This window comes from Nelumbo nucifera, chromosome 6 (genome assembly GCF_055504915.1).
Source record: "Nelumbo nucifera cultivar China Antique chromosome 6, China Antique-T2T, whole genome shotgun sequence".
In the NCBI taxonomy this organism is placed as follows: Eukaryota; Viridiplantae; Streptophyta; class Magnoliopsida; order Proteales; family Nelumbonaceae; genus Nelumbo; species Nelumbo nucifera.
Window position 1 is genome coordinate 26,505,373 of NC_142654.1, and position 26,687 is coordinate 26,532,059.

At 37.3% G+C, this 26,687-nt stretch overlaps 1 protein-coding gene across 5 annotated transcripts; it reads right to left on the minus strand.

Annotated features, from left to right (window-relative positions):
- Positions 1–438: 438 nt before the first annotated feature.
- Positions 439–20,569, minus strand: LOC104598606 (uncharacterized). 5 transcript variants are annotated; one of them, XM_010260758.3, is made up of 6 exons: positions 20,424–20,569; positions 20,164–20,298; positions 15,505–15,918; positions 2,066–2,625; positions 1,884–1,947; positions 439–1,235 (listed from the first exon to the last, which is right to left on the minus strand). In XM_010260758.3, the coding sequence occupies exons 3-6, from the start codon at positions 15,878–15,880 to the stop codon at positions 769–771; spliced, it is 1,467 nt and encodes a 488-aa protein (XP_010259060.1). In that variant the 5' UTR covers positions 15,881–15,918; positions 20,164–20,298; positions 20,424–20,569; the 3' UTR covers positions 439–768. The 5 variants fall into 5 exon arrangements, with proteins under 5 accessions (XP_010259060.1, XP_010259061.1, XP_010259066.1 ...); XM_010260759.3 differs by lacking the exon at positions 20,424–20,569 and adding an exon at positions 20,346–20,401 and having other exon boundaries at positions 20,164–20,245; XM_010260764.3 differs by lacking the exon at positions 20,424–20,569 and having other exon boundaries at positions 439–1,226; positions 20,164–20,339.
- Between the last annotated feature and the right edge of the window lie 6,118 nt (positions 20,570–26,687).

Genomic DNA, 26,687 nt, shown 5'->3' on the forward strand with positions numbered 1-26,687 from the left:
CCTGCACACTCATTGTAACTTCTTACTTCCCAATGAACAAGACTTTTTTTGAAGGCGAACTACAGACACTTGTAAAGCAATGGAATTAAATCCAAAATTATCCCGTGAACCGCTTTTAATTTCCATCACTCATCTTCCTTTGTTTCACTGGGGGTCGCATGGGTGTGCTGCGAGCCTGTGACCACGGTCACAGAAGATGTTAACTAACTCTTCCAAGTCCCAATCCTCTTTGTCATACCGAAGCTTTGAATCTTGGCCATTATATTAACTAATTGACTGGGTCAGTAATAAAACTGAATGAAGAAAGAATGATTTAATACCCATTGACCAGAAAGATTAAGCTACATTCTTTTAAGTTACGCAGTGGTGAAGTAGCAGAAATCAAAATACTCTGCCCACCTTTTATAATATAAGGTCATGTATTGCTCCCAGACATCATCAAGTCGATTCCCATCAGATTTTCATCATGCATGAAGAATTCAAAGTACATAATCTACGATATATTAATGCATATGCAATGATGCGTGGAATGAAGATTGAAGAACTCAAGAAACAATAATTGGCTGATTGCCAACAAATGTAAGCTCATCACAACCACATAATAATGCAAATTTCAATCTTGTATGTCTAAGCCAAAGTGCTCTCTCAGAATAGTTTTAGAAGCCCTTCCAAATCCTTTGGCTACCTCCTTCATGGTTGTGAGTTTTTCGAGTTCAAGCTTTATCTGACCTACTCTGTTTATGACATTGCCGAGTAGGGCAGCAAATTTCAATCTTGTATGTCTAAGCCAAAGTGCTCTCTCAGAATAGTTTTAGAAGCCCTTCCAAATCCTTTGGCTACCTCCTTCATGGTTGTGAGTTTTTCGAGTTCAAGCTTTATCTGACCTACTCTGTTTATGACATTGCCGAGTAGGGCATCAGAGTCACTGTTGGTTGCTGTTCCAGTGCATTTCGCCAGATGAGCCCTCGATGTGTCAAGTTGTTGATATAAACCCAGAAGAAAATCTTTCTGAGCATACAGTCTTTCCTCTGCAATTCTATACTCAAATTCCTGTGATCTCTTCAAGGATTGGAGAACCTGATCGATCTTGTCCTGTAGTTTTACAGATGCAATACGATGGTCTGAAGTAATGAACATAGGTGGCTGAGATTGCTTCTGTAGTTCAAGATCCAGAGGAAGCTCCAAGTCTGTTCTGAAATCAGGAATATCTTCATCATTTGCATCTTCTGGACTCCCTAGCAAAGTTGCAGTTTTTAAGAAGGGGGAAAAATGTAGAGTGAAACGTCAGGTGACTAGCAGAGTGCAGTGGTAGAAAGTAGAGAATTAGTAATATTTTTTAGGTAAATAATAGCTTCTATTTTTAATACTTAAAAATATAAAAAATATAAAGAAATTGTACAACTGATCACCCTCTCAGTCCATTCCTCACTTATCCACTATGACAGTATTAAACAGTACCAAATATTTCCTTTTCTAATTCTAGACATATTTGCCACTTCATGTGCTTTTCCATTCCTTTCTCTTTGCATTCATTATGTTCAGAAAAACCAAAAAGTTGCTGAATATGTTGAACGAATGCTTTTTCCGACCAGATGATGATGTCTGAGCAGTAGATGAGTGCATGATCAAGAAAGTCCATGGTAAACAATGTGCCTTAAGCAAAACCTTTTTTCACCACATTTTTTCTATTATATATACATTGTCTATATTACATGTATCCTAGCTCCTAAATAGCATGTTGCTTAGAAGCAAAGGGGAATTTCAGCTTCTCCATGTCATTTTTAAATTATTAATATGTTGTCATATGTTGGTTTAACATATCTTCACAACATTGATGCAGCATTATGGAAATAATAAGGAATGGAGTTTAGAAGCAAACTAACCAGTTGATACAGGCGAAGCATTTTCCTCTTTCCAGATGTCCTTAAGATCAGCTCCGCATTTAAGCTGATGTACATATCAGATGGTCATACTGCTGGTTGAGAAATTGTATAATGAGACAATATGACTCTTGCAAGGAAGAATTTCATTGAGTTAAATTATATCCATCATAGATTAACCTCACCTTTGTCATTGCTAATCCAATGCGATGCAACAACTTCTTTGCATCTGTTTGTTGTGAGCCATACACAATGCACAAACCCAGGTTTAATATCTTCTCAATGTCATCTCGGGAATCAAGAGACTCACAGGTCATTACAAGCCGTGTAACATATGGAATGAGACTTGTCCTCTTATCACAACGTCTACAGTAGTACTCCACATCTAAACCAATGCTTCCTCCAACAGTCCCAGCCATATATGAACGGAGAGCACAGTCCATGTGTGCAACATGTCCACAAATATAATTGTCACCCACTCTTGCTTCACACTTAACGAAGCTATAACCCCCGTAAGCCCAATTAATAGTCTTACAACAAAGAATACAACAGCAATTACGACAAAAACCAGGTTCACTGCAGCATATATCACAATCCATAGATGCTAGAGAGTAGGTCCTTGCTTGTAATTGGAGATTGCAGATCCTGTTTCTAGCCTTGCAATCCATACTCTCATGATTTGAGTCATATCCAGAATGTTCAGCCATCTCTTCATCAGGAAGCATGCCAAGTGAATTGCTTTCATCTGCATTTCACCACAGAATAAAAAGTTTCTTATGCAATAACTCTATGCTAAAACTTAAATATGATGTAATGTATGTAGAATCAACAGAGGAGCAATTTAACACATGTATAGAAGGAAAAAGGAAAAAAAAAAAAAACATAACCCAGGAGGTGCATACAGGAAATCAACAGTATAAATTGTTTTTAAGTTTTAGCAATTCTAGAGGAAGAAGCATAGCATGATGAAAGAACACTACAAGCATGATGTGGTGGAAAAATCAATGCATTTCATGTGGGAAGTAAAGATCCTCCAATCACCCATATATGGTTTGCTGACACCATAATTTTTGTAGCCCCATTTGTCAAGCAATAGAGGAAATGACTAACAATTGCTTTTTTGATAATTAATGAAAAACAATTTTAAGAAGTTACAATTGTGCAGTGGCATCAGATCTAACAACCAATTTGAAGAAGAAATTGGTTGTTGGAATTGGGACAACAGAGGACAACTTCTTAGGTTGGTCTCAGAGTGAGCAAGAAGTTGAGAAGGATGGAGAGGGTTCGAAGTGACGGAGATTTCCAAGCAGCAATCAGGTGGATATCTGAACTGTTTATCGAAGCAAAGAAAATACTGCTTGAATAGGGAAGGGTTAGAGGTAGGAACCTGCTGAAAATCAGAGAAGATAGGAGGGCGACAATTCTCTTGCCTGAGGAAGCTGTGTTGTGGTTGAAAGGGGTATTGGAGTAATCAACTCTATCAGGATAGTAGGCTGGAAAAATTCCATGGAGATAATAGGGAAGAGGTTTGAAGTTGAGTTGAGAAGGAATGGTAAGGGGAGGAACAGAGGTGGTTAAACTCTGCGGACAAACTACAACAGTATCTCCTATCTTTTGACAGGAGTACAGCCAAGGAAAAAGTATTGAATACAGATGAGCGTATTGTGCAGAATCATCCTAGCCAGTTGGTATAAGATAAAACCAATCTGGAAAAGGTAAATGGAAAACAGAGCTCCTCCCCTCGTGGAGTAGTGGCTGCAAGTTAGACAGGTTTGCAAAGGATGCTGCTTGAGGCTGGGAGAGGTAACTGGGAATGGAGAATGGTAATGACAGCTGAAGAAAAAGTAAAGGATTGAGGAGGAAAATATTGGATACGGTGGTGAAAAAATTAGAAACAGAAGCTGATGCAGTGTTAATGCTGTTAACAGACAGAAAGGTGGTCCTTGACATTGGTGATGAAGAAAGGAGCTTTACAATGATTGAATCAAAAGAGGGCTTGGTCCAGGTTCAGAACTGGACGCCACTGTACAACAAGATGGAGCACACATTTGGAAGCTTCCTGATAAATCTGTTAGGATTTTGATTCCATCTTTGGAGTAAACGAATCTTGGGAACATAGTAAGGCTATTGAGAGGAGTTTTGGAGGAGGTTAATTTTCAAGATTTACACGCTGCAGAGATTAGAATTGCAGGGGTAAAACCAGAACTCCTACCTAGATCAGTTGAAGTTTTTTTATGGTGCCTGGTATCATATCTGGCTGCTATCAGAAGTGGAAGCATCTCTTTGAGGACGAAGAGCCAAGGTTGAAGATGATCCTGATGTGGCAGGCTGTTATATACATGGCACATGAACATTGGTGAGAAAGGGTGTGCAGGGGAAGTCCAAATGGGAAGTTGGAACGTCAGTGGAGGAAAACCAAACAGCAAGCAATCTATTTAAAGAAAGAAATTCACAAGTTTTTCAATTAAAAGAAAAAGAAGAGGGTCGGTTATCTTTTGCTGATGTGGCTAGGGGAGGGTGTGGCTCGACTACAAAACTGATGTGAACTGCTGTCTTTAACCCAACCGGGAGGTAGAGCGGTTTAGCTTCTGGGACAGGTAAAAGAAAAACCGACCCATGTGATATTTTAAGTGATTGCCTAGATCAGGGAAAGGGGCCTGCGCTTATAGACAATAGCCATCGTCTATCTTCTTCTACAAAGGGTGCTGGGTATGATGTGGCTAGGGAATGAGGAAATCCGCTCACCTGCAATCAAAGCCTTGAAAAAGACTTAGAAGAGAACTCACCATTTGGGGTGAGATGTAACTTCTTTAAGAGTTTGGAGAAAATCAACTAGATCGATTATCTCTAAGTCTCTTAAGGGTCTTCTAAGGCTTAAATTCAAGGTGTTCTCAGAAGAGGGGTGAGGAAGGCAGGAGGAAATAGTTGCTTCTTGGTCTTAACGATAGATAAAAAGTCTAGGGAAGGAGGCAGCTAGAGTATACCCCACCAAAAGTCTTACCTACCAAAACTTAATTCTGATCCCATTGTCCACCTTATACCTGATGAAAGGAAAGAAGTTACTGTGGATAGAAACGATACCTTTCCAAGGATTTATTGACTTTACCCTTTTTTTTTCTGGTTGATATGACAAGAAAGAAACTCAAGGATGTTTTAAAACAAAGGCTGTCAAGAGGATGTAGTGTGGCAGAAAATTGTGGGGAAACTGTATTCTTGGTCTTCAGCACAGTTAAATGTTGACAGTTCTTCTGTAGTTCTCTTTTTTATTTATTTTTGGTCAGCTAGTTCTCTTTTGATTTTGGAAGTCTTTGTAATTCCCAATGGGATAGTGGTATGAATGATTTTTGTATTCTCCGTTGTACAGCCACTAGTTGTACATGGTTTGGTTTTTTAATGAATTGATACTTTACTAATCAAAAAATCCAGTTCAAATGGAGATTGCTATCCCAACCATTTGTGCTTGAACCATACTTGCTGGTGATGACAGCTGCCCAAAGAGCATTGGACCCAATGGGGAATCTCCAAAGCCATTTTCCCAAAAGAGAAGCATTCTTTTTTATTAGATGTCCAATTCCCAGACCTCCTACCTCCTTAGGCTTGCACATTTGTTCCCAGCTCATTAAGTGATTTCCTTTCTCCTTCCACCTTCCCAAAGAAAATTTCTTTGAAGTTTCTCAATTAAATTTCTGACTTTGGTCGGGATCTGAAAGATTGAAAGAAAATAAATTGGCAAGTTTGTTAATGAGGCCTTTAAAAGAGTGAGTGATGTAGGACCAGCTCAGTTCTAGTCCTTAGAGAATGTTGAATGGTTTTCTTGATCAGAATTTTATGGTTGTTGATGGCTGTAATGGCTTCTTAAAGGAATAAGAGAGAAAATAGGGAGAGAAAATACCTGGAATCACTCAGAGTGCCTAGAATCACTCTAGGGCATGGGAATCACTCACCATAGTTAGTAGCATAAGCTGAAGAAAACGCAATATATTTCATTCCCTTTGTGTAAAATGTCCATACATATTTATAGACTCTAAACTCATAATAATCCTAGGAGTCAAAATGTTAGACTCAATAATCCTAGTAGGACTCAAACTAAGCTGTCATACCCTATTTCAATTCAAAGAAGACTCAATAACTCTAATCCTATTTATGCAATGACTCTAAAATTTTAAACATAAAAAACTATAACTAGACAAATTAAACCCTATCATTGGACCCCCACAGAAAATTGCAAAATGACAAAAATACCCCTACTATCCAAAAATACAAAAATACATAAAATTTCATAAAATTCCAATTTTGACTCTTTAGCTCTTGCGTCAGTGAGGCTTCCTCCTTTTGATAAATAGCACATCTTCCAAGTGCCTAATTTCTTCTTGCATTTCTCCACCATTGGTCCTAAGAAGCTTAAAGTTTTTAGGTTCCCACCAAGAGGCATCCCTAGATAGGAAATAGGGAGTCTCCACTTTACACTCCAAAATGGCTTTAAAGCTCTCTAGAACTGAGTTTATGGCCACAATACTACTTTTGAAGCAATTAACCCTCATTCCAGTTACCATCTCAAAGTAGTTGATTACCCTTTTGGTATGTAAGATGTTTTTCAAAGATGCTTCCAAGAACAAGCTAATGTCATCAGCAAACTATAAATAAGCAATACATACAGCATCTCTTCCCACTTCAAAACCTTTCACCTGACTTAAACTCTTGGCTTTGTCAAAAAGTTGGCTAAAGATATCCATCACCAAGGTGAAGAGAAAGGGGGGAGAGGGGGCAACCCTGTCTTAGCTCTTGACTTGCCTTCAAATAGCCTTTGGGTTCTCCATCTATCAACACTAAGAACCAAGAAGAACTAATGCAGCCTCTGATCCACCATACCCATCTACTACCAAAGCCTCTTGCCTTTAGGATGTGTAGTATGCAATTCCAATCAACTTTATCATAAGCTTTTTCAAGGTCAAATTTGACAAAAACCCCCAGCTCACCATTTAGTCTTCTATCTTCAAAACATTCTGATTTCTGCAAGAAGAAAGATCTCGATCAAGAGATGAGAGGAGGAGGAGAGAAGAAGAAGAACGAAGAAGAAAGAAGAAGAAGAGAGGAGAGAAGAAAGAGGTGAAATATTTAGACCCAAAAACGTAAACTAGCGGTACCCAGGATTTGTATTTATAAGTTAAGGCGACTACATAAAAAGTAAAAGGTTAAAAAGACAAAAACGCCCCGGTGCCACATAACTGAGATTACATCACTCCCCCTCAAGTTGGGGCGTAGATATCAATCATCCCCAACTTGTCACAAAGATTATAGTGCTGCATGGAATTTAATCCTTTAGTAAGGATGTCTGCCAGTTGTTCCTCAGAGCTGATGTAGGGAGTGCAAACTTCTCATTTTTCCAAATTTTCCCTGATGAAGTGTTCGTCAACCTCTATATGTTTAGTTCTACATGGAGAACAGAGTTGGTTGAAATGTTAATAGCAGCCTTATTGTCACAGTATAATGACATAGGATCACTGAGAGGAAAGCCCAATTCACCCAAGAGATTCTTTATCCATAGAAGTTCTGCCACACCATGAGACATGGCTCTATATTCAGCTTTTGCACTTGATCTGGCCACCACACTTTGTTTCTTACTCTTTCTTACTCCTCTAAGTAACCAAGTTTCCCCCAACAAAAGCACAATAGCCACTGGTAGATTTTCTATCATCCACATAACCAGTCCAATCTGCATTAGTGTAAACCTCAACTCTCATATGCCCATGTTTTCCAAACAGGAGTCCCGTCCCAGGGAATTTCTTCAAATATCTAAGAACTCTGTGTGCTACCTCCAAGTGTGTGGCCTTGGGAACATGCATAAATTAACTAAGGACTCCCACTGCATATGCAATGTCAGGTCTTGTCATAGATAGGTAGAGAAGTCTGCCCACAAATCTTTGATATTACTTCATATCTGCTATGGGCTCATCACTACAATCCCCAAGCCTGTGGTTTACATCTATAGGAGTGTCAGCAGGTTTTGCTCCAATCTTCTCTGTATCTTTCAAGAGATCAAGAACATATTTCCTTTGGGAGATGAAGATACCCTGATTAGAGCGGGCCACTTCAATTCCAAGGAAATAACGTAAAGGCCCCAAATCCTTCACTTCAAGTTGAGTGGCCAAGAATCTCTTCAATCTTTGTATCTCTGAGTTCCAATCACCGGTGATAATAATGTCACCAACATACACAATTAAAGCTACCATTCTTCCTTGCTCTCTCTTCACAAAGAGTGTGTGATTAGACTGGCACTACTTGAAACCCATCTGTTGAACTGCATTGTGGAACCTACTGAACCAGGCCCTTGGAGACTGTTTTAAACCATACAAAGATTTCTTCAGTCTACATACTTTCTGCTCATCTCCTTTAGCACGAAAACCTGGAGGTTAGATCATATACACTTCTTCTTCTAAGTCACCATTCAAAAAAGCATTTTTAATGTCCAACTGATGAAGTTCCTAATCTAGATTTGCTGCTAAAGAAATGAGGACTCGAATAGAATTCATTTTTGCTATAGGTGCAAAGGTTTCCGCATAATCAACTCCATACACCTGTGAAAAACCTTTTCCAACTAGCCAGGCCTTGTACCTCTCCACTATGCCATCTGCCTTATGTTTCACAGAGAATACCCATTTGCACCCCACAGGTTCCTTTCCTTCAGGAAGATCTACCAGCTCCCACGTGCCATTTTTGTGAAGGTCATTAATCTCCCCCTTCATTGCATCTGTCCATTCAAGAGTAAGTAAAGCTTCTGCAACACTCTTAGGAAGGGAAATACTGTCAATAGCAGAGAGGAAAGCACGGAAAGAGGGTGAAACATGCTCATAGGATAAGGAAAGGGCCATCGGGTGGTGTATGGTGCATGATCTAACACCTTTCCTCTTAGCAATAGGAAGATCCAGATCACAATTAGAAGTATCAATATCAATGGGCTCAGGAATGTCAACTAGAACAATAGTACCTGGATGCGGTGATTGATTTAACCCCTGAGAGTTCGATGGCACAGGTTGCACAGCTTCAGGATGCTCTGTGTCTATTAAACTTCATTGATCACGGCCTTGACTTTTGTATCGTTGTCTATGAAAGACTCGAAATGGAGGGGGGTCAGGAGGAGAAGGCAACAAAACCTATCTCTGTTTCTCCTCACTTGGACTCTCCCCTTGAGGAGAAGCAAGAAAGAAAGGCACATCTTCAAAGAAAGAAACATCCATAGATACAAAGTACTTTTTGGAAATAGGGTCAAAGCAACGATAACCTTTTTGGGAAAGGGGATAGCCAAGGAATACATAAACAATGGCTTTGGGATCTAACTTACCACGAGTAGGTGATAGATCATGGACAAAACACTTACACCCAAAGACACGCAAAGGGATAGGAAACAATGGAGCTGTAGGAAAGATGAGCTAATGAGGGGACTTGAATTCCAAGAGACGATATGACATTCGATTGATAAGATAAGCCGCAGTCATAACAACATTCACCCAGAACCTTTTTGGAACATTCATGTGTATCAACAACCCTCAAGCAACCTCTAAGAGATGACGATTCTTTCTCTCTGCAACCCCATTCTGTTGAGGGGTTTGAGCACAAGAGCTACGATGAGTAGAGCCACAAGTTTCAAAAAATTCTGAGGTCACCATGAAAGTACTTTTTGTCATTGTCTGATTGGAAAGTTCAAATCTACATTTGAAATTGTGTGTATACCATACGTTGGAAGGCTTTCATAAATTTAGGAACTTCGTCTCAAGAGTGCATAGGGTACACCCACATATATCGAGAGAAGTCATCAATGAAAGATATGAAGTATCTGTAGCCATGCTTTGTTGGAATATTTATAAGTCCTCAAACATCAGAATACACAATGGAGAAGGAAACATCTGATTTTTTATTACGTAAAGAAAATGAAGTTCTACAATGCTTGCTTAGCTGGCACACTTAACACTAAAAATCATTAATAGACACAAACTTAAACAATTTTGGAAACAAATACTTTAAGGACTCAAAAGATAGATGACCCAAACGATTGAGCCACAAAGTAACCTGACTTAAATATAACTGACTCAAAGACTCTGAGGCTGCAAGACCAACTCTATTCTCTAGCACATAGAGGCCACTCACCATGTTCCCTTTACCAATCGTCCTCCCGGAGGCCAAATCCTGAAAGAGACAAGATTGAGGAAAAAAGGTTATTGAGCAGTTCAAAGAGTGTGTAATGCTGCTAATAGATAGTAAATTAATAGGCAGTTTTGGAACATGTAAAACATCTGATAGGGGTAAGCCAAATGGCAAAGATATAGATCCTCGACCAGCAATAGAGGAGAAGGATCCATTAGTTAACCTCACTTTATCTTTGCCAAAAAAAAGGGTGTATGATTGGAAAAAGGTTGACTTACCTGTCATGTGATTGGAAGCACCAGAATAAATAATCCATGGGGATTCAGAGGTATCAGTAGACACATGGAATGCAGAAGCTAAGTTACTTGAGGAAGAGGCAAAAGAGGTTGAAGGAGTGGGTCCATAATCAATTTGTGTGAGGGCCCTACCATATTGCTCCAAATGGTCACGAAAGGCAGTGATAATATTTTCCTTAAGATCGGACCTAGGGGGACAATCTTGAGAGTTCATAGTAGTTCCTCCACTCTGATACTCATGAGAGGCCAAGTTAGCCGAGGTGAACCTTTTCTGATTTGGTTTCTTGTTCTGTTCTTGTGCTGATTTCTTATTTAGGTCTTGTGCCCACTTCGGCTTGCCATGCAATTCCCAGCATGTCTCCCATGTGTGTTGGGATTTCTGACAATGAGAGCACCACGGTTTATCCTTATCATCAACCCTTTTCTGACCATCCTCCCTTTTTTGCTGAATTGATATTACCTCTTGCGGCTAAGGCAATGGTCTCCCCCTCGGGAGGATTCATGGAAGATTTCCTACTTTCCTCGGATTGAACCAACGCATACACTTCTTGGACAGAGGGAAGATCCTTGCTGCCCAAAATTTGAACTCGAATGGGTTCATATATGGGATTAAGTCCCAACAGAAAAGCAAACACCCGCTGCTGTGACACTAACTGTTTGTAGGCTTTGGCATCATTTTCAATCTCCCAGTCAATCTTCTGATAGTAATCTAACTCTTTCCAGATAAATGTGAGGGCAGAATAGTAGGTGGATAAGCTTCTTTCCCCTTGTTTACACGTTGCGGACTCGACTTGCAATTGATAGATTCTAGCATAGTGCCTCTGTTCGGAGTAAGTTGACCTTGCTTGTTCCCATATTTCCTTGGCTGTTTCAGCCGACATAAAGTTCTGCTTCACTGATGGTAGCATAGTAGTCAAGAGCCATGACATAATCATGCAGTTTTCCTGGTCCCACTTATCATATTCAGCCGTACCAGTCCTAGGTCCTTTCACTTTTCCATTGATATACCATGCTTTACCCCGGGCTGTGATGTACAGCCGCATCTCCTTAGACCATGTCAAATAATTTCTGCCATCTAAGGGAGTAATGGTCGTTGGAAAGCTCATGGAGTCAATACTGTTGTTCATTCCTCCTTGGTTAAAAGAGGCTCCAGAGGTTGCTGAATCTTCAGAATTCATGACTGACGCTCACTAAGACAACAACAGTCCCTTCACTTCAGTCAATACACACAAATGTACTACACAGCCCTTACTTTAAGTTTTCTGACAGTTAGAACACAATCACAGCCCTTGCTGCAACACACTCTCACTGATCTAACAGGCCTCTCCAAGGCTAATATAAGCCACAAGCATCAGTACACGGTTGCTGTAACAGTCAACCAAACCAGGTCACTCATGACCTACAACTAATTCCACAAGTTCACAGGTTTCTGGATCATCCGACCCACAAAGAAAGGGTTAAACCTCCCTTATACCATTCGGTCAAGGCAACCCTCAACCTGTTCTTGGTACCAGCACCAAGAACCAAAGAAAAAAAGTTAAAAAAAAACCTGTCCAAGTTCAGTTCAGGTGGTTTCTGGATTTTTCAGTCCAAGAATAATAAAAGAGAATAGAAAAAAAAGCAGCCACCAACCTCTTGGAAGGACTCAACCAGTCATCAAGAATTTTCTGCAATCACTTCAGTTGATTTCCGCCCAGAACAGGAGAGGGAGATCCAGCCGATGAGTTCTCAGGTCCAGAATAATCTTCTGCAATCACTTCCGTTGAGTTTCTGCCCAGAACTGGAGAGGGGGATTCAGCCGATGAGTTCTCAGGTCCAGAGATGACTTCGTTTCGTCATTCTCAGTCAAGTGAACACAGAGGATGTCATCGACCAAAAAAATTTACAGAGCACCAACCTGCTCTGATACCATGATTTTGGCAAGAAGAAAGATCTCGATCAAGAGATGAGAGGAGAGAAGAAAGAGGCGAAATATTTAGACCAAAAAACGTAAACTGGCGGTGCCCAGGATTTGTATTTATAAGTTAGGCCGACTAAATAAAAAATAAAAGGTTAAAAAGACAAAAATGCCCCTGCGGCACATAACTGAAATTACATCGCATTCATTTGTAATTAGAATGCTATCCACAATTTGTCTTCCTTTCACAAAGCAAATTGATTTGGAGAGGTCAGTTCTCCCAAGACTAAGAACATTATTTTCTTGCTTAAAACCATTTTTAATAACAAAGGAAACAAGGAAGATCTGGTGCCATTTTTTAAACATTGTCGGCTACAACTGGGTGTTTCCTGAATGTATTTGAAGATTTTCTAAGGCAATGGTAAAGGAGGGGGTTAGGCCAAACCGTCAAAGGGGAAGAATCTACTAGAACATGGTGGCTCAAGTAGTATTGTGGGGCATTTGGGAAGAACAAAACAATCACATTTTTAATAACAAAGCTAGACTCATGGAAGAGGAATATTTCTCATATTTTTCACTTGTGCAATCTGTGGGTGCTGAATTCAGAGATGTACAAAGGTTCACTCCGAATATGCTTCAGCAGAATGTAGTGGAATGGTTGTTCTCTTCACCTAGTTCTTTAAGAGCTAATAGCCTTCCCCAGTTAAGAGAAGAGGAGGTGACTCCGTATTTTGATGGAAGTGCACTAGGGAACCCGGGATTAGCTGGAATTGGTGGTCTGTTCAAGAGGAAGGATGGTAGCCCCTTGTGGTTTTTTAGTGGACCAATTGGGATTGCAGATTCCACAATGGCTGAAATTTTAGTAGTGCTAAATGGCCTCTGTATCACAAGAAGTCTAGGCTTGACCAACATGGCAGTCAAGGGTGACTCTGGCAACACGGTAAAGTGGCTTGGGGAGAAGGAAGGTAGGCCTTGGAGATTGGTGAACTACTTGGATGAGGCTAAAGATTTGTTGTATTCCTTGAATGTAAATCTAATCTGGATCCCTGGGGCCTTAAACTCTGTAGCAGATAGTTTAGCTAAATCAAGTGCTCAAAGGGAAGCCTTTATAGTGATAGCATTATGCCCTTGTAACCTGTGTGAGGCTAGCGTTCTTTGTATGTAAAGAGACTGGGCCGAATGGGCCCTAACAACCTCTTATGTGATATCCTTTATTTTATGTTGATGGGCCTCACTTAATGGGCCTGTTATTTGTTCTTATTTTATTTTCTTTATGTAACTGCCAAGCTGGCCGCCCACTTAAGGGTATACTTGTCATCATCAATTTGTTTTAGAAATTAATAAAAATAGGGTTAGAGGAGAAGGAAGACTAATTCGACTTCTTCTCTTACCTCTTCTCTTCGACATACACAACTCTTGCACTATCATTCAGATCTGATTTGTACTGTTAATCACTGATTTTAAACCTGATATTAGAGGACTGATTCTCATCTTTGTACATCATCTCATGTACTCTTCTCTGTCTTTAATATAAAGCTACTCTTTTTCTAAAAATAAAAATTAAAAAATAAAAAACTAGCAGTATAGTATATTGTGTTAGTATCAAAATATTAGTTGTCTTGTACAATGAGATGTTGTATACATATAATCACATCAATGTTTTAAAATGCGGAGGCATGACGCAAGGTGTTCCACTACCTAGAAGCATGAGGTGTAAGTCTCCCGAACACAAGAAGGCATAAGCCTCCTTAAGAGGAGGAAGGGGGGATCTCATTTTTTCTTTGTTTTTAATAAAAAACTTATATATTAAGAAGAATAAAGATGCATAACATTAGTTGAAAGGGGGGGTCCCATCGAAGCGGAGGCAAGTGAGCGAAGCAAGACCCCCCTAACTCAAAAAAACAAATTGGGCTGCATCGAAAAGGGGAACCCTTGTTTGGGTAAGCTACCTGCCAAGCTATTAGCAGTCCTCACCCATTTCACTTGGATTAACATGTCCTGTGACAGCCATTTGAGTTTTCTGAATTCATTCCTCAAATGCCATGCCACCCCTTCCCCTTTAACCAGCCACGGAATCATAGTTTTAGAATCTCCCTCAATAATCAGCCTTCTAATACCCCGCCTTCTCAACCCCAAAAACTGCAGCCAAAAACTCTGATCTTGCCGCATCACCCTGCTCCACGGGGCCAGAGTATAAAGCAATTATGTTCTCCTCTTCATCCCTAATGACTCCTCCAATACCTAAGGGCCATGGGTTACCCAAACAGCTCCCATCAAAATTCAGTTTCTTCCAACCATTCATTGGAGGAGACTAAACCTCAACAGATCTTTGTCTTGTAGTTGAGGATGCAGCGATTGTACCCCAAGCTCTGAAGAAATCTTCAATCTTGAAATCTGAAAACAGCTTCAAACTTTTTGCCCAATGAGCTACCCTCAATGTTATAGTTTCAACCAAAGCTTCCTTGCTTCACTCCTTCTCTTCAAATATTCTTGCATTTCTTTCCCCCCACACAGTCCAAATTAACGCTGCTCTAGTGCATCTCCACAAGGTCCTACCCCTCTTTTTTGTACAGCCAATGCTAGTAGGGCTAAACAAACCCCCCAACCTATCAGGAGAAGACCACCTGCATCCAAAAGTAAACCAATCCCAAAGAAAGATAATAAACAGGCAAGAGATAAGAAGATGAATCGCAGTCTCACCATTCAACTTGCAAAGAACACACCAGTTTGGTCTCTTCCTTTGAAGTAAATCAAAGGTATTAATGCTTCAATGAAACACTTCCCACAGAAGGCGCTAATTTTAGGGGGAATGGGAGAACACCAGACTTAACTGGGAAAGAATAGGAAGAAGAGGTGGCAACCAGAGAACGAAAGGACTTGCAAGAGAAATCCCCCACAGAATTAGGACCCCGTATATTCTAGAATCGGAGCCACCTTTGCACAAGAAAACTGAATTCAACAAGCTCAAAAGATCAGTCTTCATCATCAAATAACCAATAATTGATGATTTATTAGAAGTGGTTGGACTTTCCAGGACTATCAATACTAAATTATTTAATTACGAACTACCAGGACAAAGTAACTTCCTAATGATACAAAGACAACACAACCTTGGGGTTGGGGGACCAAAAGTGCAATGAGTTTCATCATTCATGAACTGATGAAATGAGAAAAAGGAAAAGATCCCAATAAAAGAGCACAAAACCAGCTGATATATAGAATTATTGAAACAAAAAAGAAGCAATATAATTACACTAAAACATAAAATAGGGCCGTTAAATCAAAGCCATACCTTTTGTCCATGTGGAATCTTCTGAAGGGACCTTCCAACTAAAAGAAGCAAAGAAGGCATTCACATCTGCATTAGGAAATTCCTTCCGGATATACTGTTCAACTGAGTATCTGCTTGCAAAACGATATTTCCTACACAAAGTCATAGTTTTCCGAAGACTTCTTGGAGGATACAGGTACCTATCTATCCAGAAACCAGAAGAAGTTTTCCTCTTCCCCACCTTCCAAGTCCAGTTATCACCACGATTAGGCCAATCTACAGGAGCATACGGCAAACCCTCACCTGATTCACCTGCTTTAACTGGCCTGAGATGTAGCTCATTTTCCTTTGAACCAGCTGTGAAACCATTATCTTCACCAGGAATATCGAGCTCCATAGATTCTCTTTTACTGATAGTTGGCTGAGGCTGGTAAACTGTACCAAAGGGAACAATTGGTAATTGAGTGAAATAGTCATTCACTATATTGGTGCATCTTTATATGCAATGGAGAACAGAGAGATATTATTAGAAGTTCACTAAAAAGGAATTCAATCTCCCTAATAACATGAATATTTCATCTGGAAGATTGTTAGAAAATGATACACATAGATTGGCTGGTCTACACACACATGACAGAGAGATATTACTAGATTTTCGTTGAAACTAAATCTCCCTAATAACATGAACATATTATCTGGCATATTGTTTAGAAAATGAAAAGGTGACTTAGCTGGAAAACAAAATTAAGAACCATGAGAGCAAACACACAAAGAAAAAGAGTCTGGGTTCATCAGTTGGTGGTCATGTTCATAGCATATGGGTAGGGTCTCCAGTTTGTGAAATTCAACTTCTGAAAATATATACTTTTAAGCTTCTACCTTATCATGCTTTTAACTCAATCCTTCTAGGGGATATTATAAATATGCATACATGTCTAAATCACTAATATCAAGTAAGCAAGAGCTTTTATTGTGTCCTCTGGTGTATAAAATGCCTAGAGATAAGATGGATAAATACCTTGAGAGGGAAATGTAAGAATAACTAGTACAATCTAAACAGGGGATTAGTATAGGGCACTTGTTTTGGGGGATAGTGGGGTCTTGTTGATGTATCTATTCCAATCATGTCTATGGGTCAGGCTGGCTTCTGACCTGAACTTGCTTTGTAACCATAATTCTTTTCTATTCAATTCAATAAAGCTTTAAGTTACCAAGAAAGGATAAAAAAAGAAAAGAAAAACAAGTACAAGATAAAATCATGCTGATTATGAATTGAACTATTAGTTCATGGTGAACATGCACTACAGTCTCTCCCCTAGTGTTAGATAACAGAAAAGGTAGCGCCCATCATTTAAGACCTTATGGTAATAAGGGTCTGGAATCGAAATTGGAATGGTCCATTCCGGTTCCAACCGTTTGGTTGGGAAGAATTAGAATACCATTCCCATTCCTGGTGGAATGGCATTCCCCATTTGAGGGGATCATCATTCCCTCCCCCTCCCTTAGAAATGAGAATCCATTCCAGGATTTTGATTCCCATCTGGACCAAACAGGCGGGAGGAATAGACCATTCCCATTCTGATTCCATTCCAACTACAAACCAAATGGACCCTAATTTTTTTTTTATCATTGTAAGACTTTAATAAGATTACCCATTCAAGAAGATTCTAATGTTCAATACAGAATGTCATTCTAACATTAAAAACTGAGAGCAGAAAAATCATTCACAACTATGAAACATTACTTGCAAACCTTAGATTGATATTACCCACAGAACCAACATTATCTCTTGAAATATGATCAATAACAGAGATGGATAGATTATTTCACATTAGTTTCTGAACAACTTAAAGCAGAGTGGCTATGATAGTTTCAAAATAATTCTACAGGATAAGGGAAATGCACAGATCATATCCTCACATCTTCTAGCATCATCAATAATGCCGCAAGGTGGTGGTGTGTCTTTAAGCAAGAGGCACAAGATGCACTCAAAGGCATAAACCTCACAGGCATAATCACTAAGAAGTCTTCTTATTAATTGTTTCGATTAACATTGAAAATATATGAGGTCATATTATTATGTATTATCTTTTCTTTCAATATTCCTCTAGCATTTCTTCTGTTTCCACATCAGCAATGCAATTTGTATTGCACTTTCCAAGATTTTCTTGTTAGAAGGTAACCCTTTTATTTTTTTATTAATAACAGAAGATTCATTAATTGATTAAGAAAAATAAAACAAGAGAGGGAAACTAAAATAACTTAACTCCCCACAACTGTCAAAGTACACCCAAAATACAAGAGCAGTTACAACTGAGCCCAGAAAACAGAACTCCTATTCACCCCTTGCCTAGCTAAGCCATCTGCAAATGAATTTGCACTTCTCTTTACCCATGTGCATTGAATTTCAATGTCCTTGGTCAGCCATTTAAATTAAATTTCCTCTTTTCATTGTTGTAGTTCCAGCACCTAGAGTTGTGGGTAATTTATGAAAACAACACTTTTATGGAGAACCTGAAGTGGGTAATTTTTCACCTAGTACTTTTCATTCTTCATCTTCCACTGCCCCCCCCCCCTGATTCTATAACTTTGTTTTGAGTAGATAGCCAAAAAACCTGACAAAGGTCAGAAAGAGAGAAGATATCATGCATTCAGATAGGTTGAAAATTGAAGAGTCAAAGGACACACACTGAAAGGATCCCTTTGTATGAAAAGAAATGTTTACAACATAAAAAGGTTCAACAGGTGTTTTTATCAGCAACAAGACATTTTAGTAGTCATTGATTAAGGAATAGTAAATATGTACAATAATGTGCTTTATATAACCAGACTTTCTACCCAACCCCTGACAGCTATTTTTTTGCTTTTCTGTTTACAAACTTCTCTCTTGGGAAGACCCCCCCCCCAATAGAATTAATTCCTGCTTACTTCTTGTCTTACCAATATATCAGCCATACTGTTTCAAAAGCTGTTTCTAGGATTAACAGAGGCATCCTTAAGAACCAGTTTGCTACCACCACAATTATAACAAGTTACACACACACACATATATATGAGAGAGAGAGAGAGAAGCTGGCATGTGGCAAAGGGCATCAATCCAATTTTTCCATCATATTAAACAAAAAATAAGTGATAACTGACTAAAACTACAAAAAAAAATGAAAATGAGAATTAACTGGACATAAACCAACTTTTGTTATTGGGTCATAGATCTAGCAGTCCACCCATCTAGTTGAATCGTTTTTGAATTAAAAATAAAAAATTTAAGAAAAAAAATAAAATACAAAAAATAACAAATAACTTTTGATTATCTTTTAAAGTTTTTTTGTATAGAAATAAGCTCAAAACGATAAATTGTATATTATACGTTATAACATAGGCTTAATTTTTGTCATTGGATCATGGATCTAGCAGCCCAACCATCTAGTTGAATTGCTCAACTAACTGAATTAAAATTTTAAGAAAAAAAAATACAAAGCAACCTAATAATTGTTTTTTTTTTGATAATTAGCAACCTAAAAATTGTTTTGACTATTGATTCCATTTTTATGGTCCAAGTCCAACCATTGGTTATAGTCCTCGGTCATTTACCATTGTTGTGAGGTGAAAAGAAGTTATTTGGACAACAATGTTACAAAAAATGGCACTAAAACAAGGTTCACACCATAACTGGAAAGCATCGAAAGTATATTTAGGCTTTCCTGTTTTTCACCAAATTGTAGGCTGTCCATGTGGGTCACACCTCATAAAACCAGAAAACCAGAAGCTGCTGCGTGAAAGTCCGGCTGCTGAAACCATAATTTGACTTACAGGTCGGTTACCCGCCTTCAAGAATCATGGCAAATCGAGAGTGGTTTATATTCGAAAGAAAAAAAAAAAAAAAAGAAAAGAAAAAAACGAAGGCGGTGAATGCAGAAAAAATTGCACCGTAAAAAAGATAAGTGATGGCATAACGGTCATTTCGGGAAATCGAAGGATGTATGCACGATTTTCGCCAAGTTTAACAGATGGAGGGCATTAAAGTTCCAGCTGGCTCAGATGGTTTGTAGCGAAGACTGGATCGATTGCCGCCTTCACCCTGGTTGGGGTGAGAAAATTGGAAAAATGTTGAAATGTTGACATTTTTCAGGACTCAGGAGTTCATGAGGACGCGTTTATGTCGGGAATACTGTAGTGGGAATCTCGGAGAACATCCGACGGTTCAAGACGAAAGAGTACGTTCTCCTGTACCTCTCGAGGAGGGCGCTAACGCAGGACAAGGAAAATGATGGCGCACCCAACAGGAAGTTGGCATGCGCGCAAGCAATGTTTCAGAACAGTGATGTAAACTAAGGTGCGCCGGTGGCGATCTGGACAAACCTACGCCTAGTTTGCTGGTTGATTATCTGTTCTGCTTACGGCCATTCGGAGAGGAGAGGTACTTGTCTCCGGCCGGCATTTCCGCTTCGACGGTGACAAAAAGCTAGCTGGAGAACGAGTTACTCGTCGGGCGCATGTTATCAAAACATTCTCAAACAGAACTGTTTTCTTTTTTTTTCTTCCCTTTCTTTCTTTATTGATGTAAACAAAGAACTAAGCTTTGTTGAAGCTCCCGATTACCGAAGATCAAATGGATATATGAATTTTGTTTTGCAAAAGAAAACGAAAAAGAGGAAAGTTCATTCATCAAAATTTTCTTACTTGAGACAGAAATAGCGTCGTCCAGAGCCGAAGCGGAAGCGGAAGTTTTTTCACCTGGAGGAAAAATGGCTCCGTTTGTATCCTAACCGGATGAGAGGGAGAAAGTTCAGGATTTCTGTAAATCTCTGCTCAAGTCTGAAAACTCAAAAAAATAAATAAATAAATAAATCAGTGAAACAAACCAATATTCATTCTTCAGCACTTCATTTGTAAGAAAAATGAGAGAGAAAAAGAGTGGTAATGAAAGAAAGAAAACCTACTCGAGTGTACCCACGTGCACATCTAAGCGTGCATTGACACATTGTACTAGGAGATGCTCCGAATGCACGGATGAGGTGAATTATGGGGCGCGTTCTGTTGGACGGTAAATAATTGGACACAACCTTCTTCAAAATAACCATTCTACCCCATCCATGAAAATTCCACCTGGCGAGAGTAGCGGCTAGTAGCTACCAGCTTTCCGGTTTCTTTTCGGCTTTTCCGTCACAAACTTTCCACATTTCCAGTCCAGCCCGTTCAGAGACGGACTAGGCTTCGACCAGGTGCCTTAAAGAGGTTTAAAGTCCAGTAAAGCCCGAATATTATAGTCCTCTTAGATGATTAATGTAAATAATTGTCATGGTTCGATTGTTGGTTTCTTGTTTCACCGTATTCTGGTACTAACTCTTACGTCTCGCACCGCTGGAGTGCCAAGTGGCAAGTGCTATCAACTCCAATCCAATTATTTTTTGGTTAAGTGTTATTATATAAATTTATGTTAATTTTTATTTGTTTTATTATATTCTTAAATGTGACATTTAGACTAGAGTCTTAGGACATTTGTATGTGGACAAAGTTGAACCCTATGCATCTTAACAATATTCTTGCGTTACATATTGTTTAATAAATTAAAAAGAACCAAAAACTTAGAAGGGATTAAGAAGAGGGATTTACTTTTCATTAAGTTAGAATAAAAAATAGTTTTTATTAAATTATGTTTTTACTAATTTGCATCAATTTTAACTAATAAAATAGTTTTTTTCTAAGTTTATTAACATTTTTCTTTTTATTATGTTATTTTTTATTAATAATTTGAATTTGTTATAATCTTTATAAGGTAAAAGACTTAAACTTTCATTGAATTTTCACATAAATACTGAAACCTCCCCTCTCATTAGAAAATGGGCTAAAACCTCCCCTACTAGGTGATGTCGTTGGGCAAAGACCTACCCTGCATTAGTAATCTTTTAAGATTTGCTTACATTTGATGTTTTTTTTTTTTAAACCCCATTTTTGTCCTTTTTCAAAGTGAAGCAAGAAAAAATATATAAAAGACCATGCTGATGTCCTTATTTTTTAATATTTCTGTCTAATATGTTGGAATCGCTGCAAGATTTGATGATGCGAGATTCAATCTGAAGAATTTTGCAAAATTGGAATTTGGGTGTGCTACAAATGAATCTTGAGAAATTGTTTAAAACTCACCATAAGTTTTCGGTATCTCTCTTAAATTCACTATAACTTTTCAAAATGTCTAGAACTCATCATGTTAGTAAGTTTTTATTTTTTAAAACTCACCTTCCGTTAGTGCACCGTTAATGCTTTTTAACAAAGGTGTCAACGTCAGCATAAATAACAATTTTTATAACCAAATTACCCTTGAATGGCAAGTTAGAGGAAAAGGGTCATTTTCACTTTTCAATTTTCTTTTTGCATTTTTAGTGTTTTGTTATATTTTTCAATGTTTTTTATAATTTCTGTTTTTATATGTTTCTATTTTCTACAATCTATAATTTTTTTTGTTATTTATTTGCAATTTCTATGTTCTATAATTTTTAGTGTTTTTTCTACAATTTTTATTTTTTGAATTCGTTTTTCAATTTCTAAAGTTTCTAACAAGGTTCAAACTATTGACACGTATTGGCCTGTATCAACCGATACATATTGTTTCGGGAACTCCCCGATACGCCCCTACAGGGGGTGTATCGGGGTTCTGACTGGTTCAGCGGGTGGAGGAGCCTTAAACCGCCCCCCTTGAACCGGTTTAAAAAAAATAAAGCAAGTAAAAAAATACCGATATGGCCCGATACATCCCTACCGGTGTATCGGGCATATCAATATTTTGAACCTTGGTTTCTAGAGTTTGAAAATAATTTTTTATTTTGTTTGCAATTTCTATATTTTTTTATATTTTTGTAATTTTTGTGTTTTTATGTATTTTATATTTGAAAATATTTTTTGAATTTTTTCTTTTTTCATGTATAAATATTATATACATGTATATATTTTATATTTTTCTACAAAAGTTCTGTTTAACATTAAGTTAGTGACATGGTGAGTTTCAGACAAAACTTGTAAAGATCAACTTGCACAATCAAAGATTATAACTTATCAGATAAACAAATGAGATTCAAATTATAACGTTTCAGATCAGCTTATAAAGATCCGCTTGCACAATCATAGATTAGATTGTTAATGCCAAACCCGTCATCCACTTGCACAATTTGAGCTCAATGGTTTAAAGCCAATTGAGTCTACACGAGCACTAATTACTATTTTTTTTTATCTTCTCAAGGAAATGTAAGTGCTGAAAAAAGTACAACAAATGAATTCTTGATCTTGATATTCAGCATCTAAATTGTGATTATAATCTATAAAAACGAAAGCAGTTGCTTATTATATGAAAACCCTAAATCCCTCAAAATAACCAAGCGCTGCAAATCGAACAGTAAAGAATCACGAGCTATGAATCCTCCTACAAAACTATAAAATGATCCTTTCGACCCTTTTCGATTAGTCCCTCTCTAGAGCCCTTTAATATGTTAAAATTTTATATTATTTTCAGTGAAAATTTTCCTTTTTTACTCTTTTTTGTTTTCAAAATTGCATAATCAGGTCGAACCAATCAAACCATATCGGTGTAATTCAGAATGATGGTAATTGAAACTAGTGGGTGGACAGTTTTCGGGTATTCAAATTACCCAACCCTACTCCTTTTGTTTTAGAAATTGATGCATAGCAATTTTTAGGCCCTTGCTTTTCCGCTTTCTTCTTCTCTTGGGAAATTGACAAAGCTAAGGAAATGATCTAACAAAGTAATGGAACTATAAGACAAAGGAGACAATATGTTCACATAAATTGTTCTTAGAAAATTAGAAGTGAAACTTTTACATAATTTATAGGAAAAATTTTAGTCAATTTTTAATGGAAATTTTCTAAAAATATACCAGAAAATTATTTTATTGAAAATTTAATTAATATTTTAAGAAAAGCATATTAATTAATAGTGTTTCTAATATTAATTTCCAAGATATATTTTCTAGAAATTTATATAATAGATTTGGTAGAACAAACCGGATCAATCAAGATTTATATAAATTGGTAACTAAATAAATTGGGCGACCACTTTTGGGTTTTTGAATGATCCAATCCATTAGAGTCATGTTCTTAACCCATCTTCTTGTTACAATGTTTACTCAGCATGCACATAAGCATTTCAATGTAAATACAAAAAATACAAACAATGATATGTGGGCCCTAAAATGTCCCATGGGGGAGAGAGAGATTATAATTAAAATGTAATTTATAATTATAACAAGATTTTTAATTAATTAATAAATTTTATTACTTTTATTATTTGTCATATTGTATTATTTATTTTTTCTATTCTTTTTTAGATATTTTGAGTTGTATTATTTCAATATTTAAGTTTTGACTTAAACATTATATTTTAATGCATTGATGAAAAATTAAATTCATGCATATGGAGAGAGAAATAGAAATAGGAGGAGGGGAAAGAGGCATTAGAATAAGACAGTTTATTGGGAATGTGAGATATTTATTAGTATGAGAAATTTTAGGAGGGGAGATGGTTTGAGTGTGTGTGTGTGTGTGAGAGAGAGAGAGAGAGAGAAGGGGAGATGGATGGAGTGAGACTCTAGTGAAGGGGACATGGCTACATGGGAGGTCTGGGAAGGGTGAATGGAGAGAGAGAGAGAGAGAGAGAGAGAGAGAGTTAAGGAGGAAGAGGGAAAGGGAAAGGGGAAAAGGAGAAAGGAGAGGAAGGATGGCTTGGACAGCCTTGCTTCACATATCTAGTATAGATAGATCTGTTTTCTTACTTGAATGTACAATGCTACATAACTAGAAGATATACAATAAGATGGGATCACTAGGTGGCTAAACCAAACCCAATGTCTTCCCCATACCAAAATTACACTTATGCTAAATTTAGCTCAATTCATGATCACCTAGTGGCTGAAGCAGGCCCAATGCACTTATGCTTATTCATACAAATTCATTTCATGGAACTTTTTTCTATGTTTAACCTTAATTTGATAGATTATCTTTCTAATTTCTGAAGTATGTGATTGATTTATCTAAGAAAATTTGGAAAAATATCTAAACTACAATGGCCCCCCTTGTTATTAATATTTTATAAATAAATAACTCTTATAATTTATTAAACTTTAGAAAAATAGTTTATAGTTAATATTTTCCTAATTAATGTTTTTATAAAAAGTTTTGTATCATTAGATATTAGAATGTATTTTCCATTTAGATCCATGTAGATATTTACATGTTTGACATAACTTACAAAATCATATAGTTGCATCTATACTATATAAAGCCAATATTGGCCTTGATTTCTATGCAGGTCATATAGTTGCATCTATACTATATAAAGCCAAAGATCTCGATAGATGTCTTCATCCCAATAACCTCAAAAGTCCTATCCATCTAAGACATAGGCACTCAATTATAAATAGGTATTCCCTGCTCAAGTAAAGGACTTTTGGAACTATACTCTTTGAATACTTCTTTGCACTATCTCTTCAGTTCGGAACAACACTATTTCAACTTGTTAGTCTTAGCTACATCTTTCTTTACTCTACTGACTTGAGCGTCGGAATACCTATCCGAGGAATAATTCCTCGAACCTTTGACATTTCTCCTAATTACAGATCTCGATGTGTGGCTTTATCCTTCCACCTCGGCCTCATATAATTGGCATGACTATCTAACTATATCCTTGATTCGAAACACTTCGAATCGGACAGCATCACATGAACAAAAACCTAAAAGGGTAGGAAGACATTTAGGTTTTGAAAGATTTTCTTATTGCATGTCTCTAAGTGCCTTAACTCAGTGATTGGATTTAAAGAATAAACTATTTGGATAACTACCATTTGCAACTTGCAAGCATTGACATTATATGATGATGTTAAAGTATTGTGATTTAAACTTTAATGGCTTGGACATGCAACCAAGGCAAATATTGGCATTATAGAGTAAATAAGTAAAAGGCAAACTTATGCTTTATTTTCTCTAAATAGATGTTATAAAATGAAGAACAATAAAAGATACAGTCATTTCCTATATACGATTAATCTTTATATCCATAAAATCATAAAATAGAAATAGAAGTAATTTCTATTTCTCATTTTTCAAAACTCCAACATCATCCCATATTTGACATTTCATTATTTGGTTGGAGTTGCCAGACTGCTTTTGGTTCTTCATTCTAAAGGTTTCGTGTACTTCATTGTCTTTTTTCCAGGAAAACACACACAAACACAAACATCTACCTTTCATTAAAGATATAAAACCATTTACATGAATTCCATGACCAGGAATGTGAGGACATAGATCCATCTTTACTTGCCGAAAAAGCAAAATGATGAGCAATAAAATTGTCAATCCTATTGACATGTAAGATTTTATGTACATGAAAAACGAAATCATGCTTTTCACATTATCTGTAAGTATATTCCCTTGTCTTTAAACAACCCAAAGTTCGACTTAAGTGATGTTTAGCAACATTGTTAATTTCTCAGAAATTGTGTCCATGTCAAAGGCTCAAAGCCACATCAGCAATTCAAAAATCGCTGATGAATTTGCCGTTTGATTGGTCGATTTTTTAAAAATCGACAAATTGCTCAATGGTACCAAACAAACAATTTCTCTGATTTCTAAGAAATCAATTATCTCAGAAACCAACGATTTATGAAAAATCTCATTGGAGGAAATAGCAAAGATACCAAACATCACCTTTTTTTCATTTTTTTTTACTTATGTTTCTCATTTTGGCCACCATATTAGAGTTTTAGGGATTAAAAGAGTATTTTTTTAGCAGGTTATATAGTTCTATAATGGGAACAAACCCTTTTTATGTAAACCTTCATGCCTGAAATGTAGGTCATAAGTAACTCTTTTGGCCTCCATATTAGAGTTTTAGGGATTAAGAGTATTTTTTTAGCAGGTTATATAGTTCTATAATGGGAACAAACCCTTTTTATGTAAACTTTCATGCCTGAAATGTAGGTCATAAGTAACTCTTTTGGCCTCCATATTAGAGTTTTAGGGATTAAGAGTATTTTTTTAGCAGGTTATATAGTTCTATAATGGGAACAAACCCTTTTTATGTGAACCTTCATGCCTGAAATGTAGGTCATAAGTAACTCTTTACTACTAAGGCCTATTAGTATTGGATAGAAATGAGGCAAGTGCAAAATAAGTGCAAAATTTGTATCTAGCTCAGATTT

Excerpts from the sequence above, each read along its gene's own strand:
- LOC104598606 (XM_010260758.3), bottom strand. The coding sequence starts at position 15,880 with ATGGAGCTCGATATTCCTGGTGAAGATAATGGTTTCACAGCTGGTTCA. Across the intron at positions 2,626-15,504 it reads AGATTCCACATGGACAAAAG|ATGAAAGCAATTCACTTGGC; the intron begins GTATGGCTTTGA and ends GGTGAAATGCAG. Across the intron at positions 1,948-2,065 it reads TTGGATTAGCAATGACAAAG|CTTAAATGCGGAGCTGATCT; the intron begins GTGAGGTTAATC and ends TATGTACATCAG.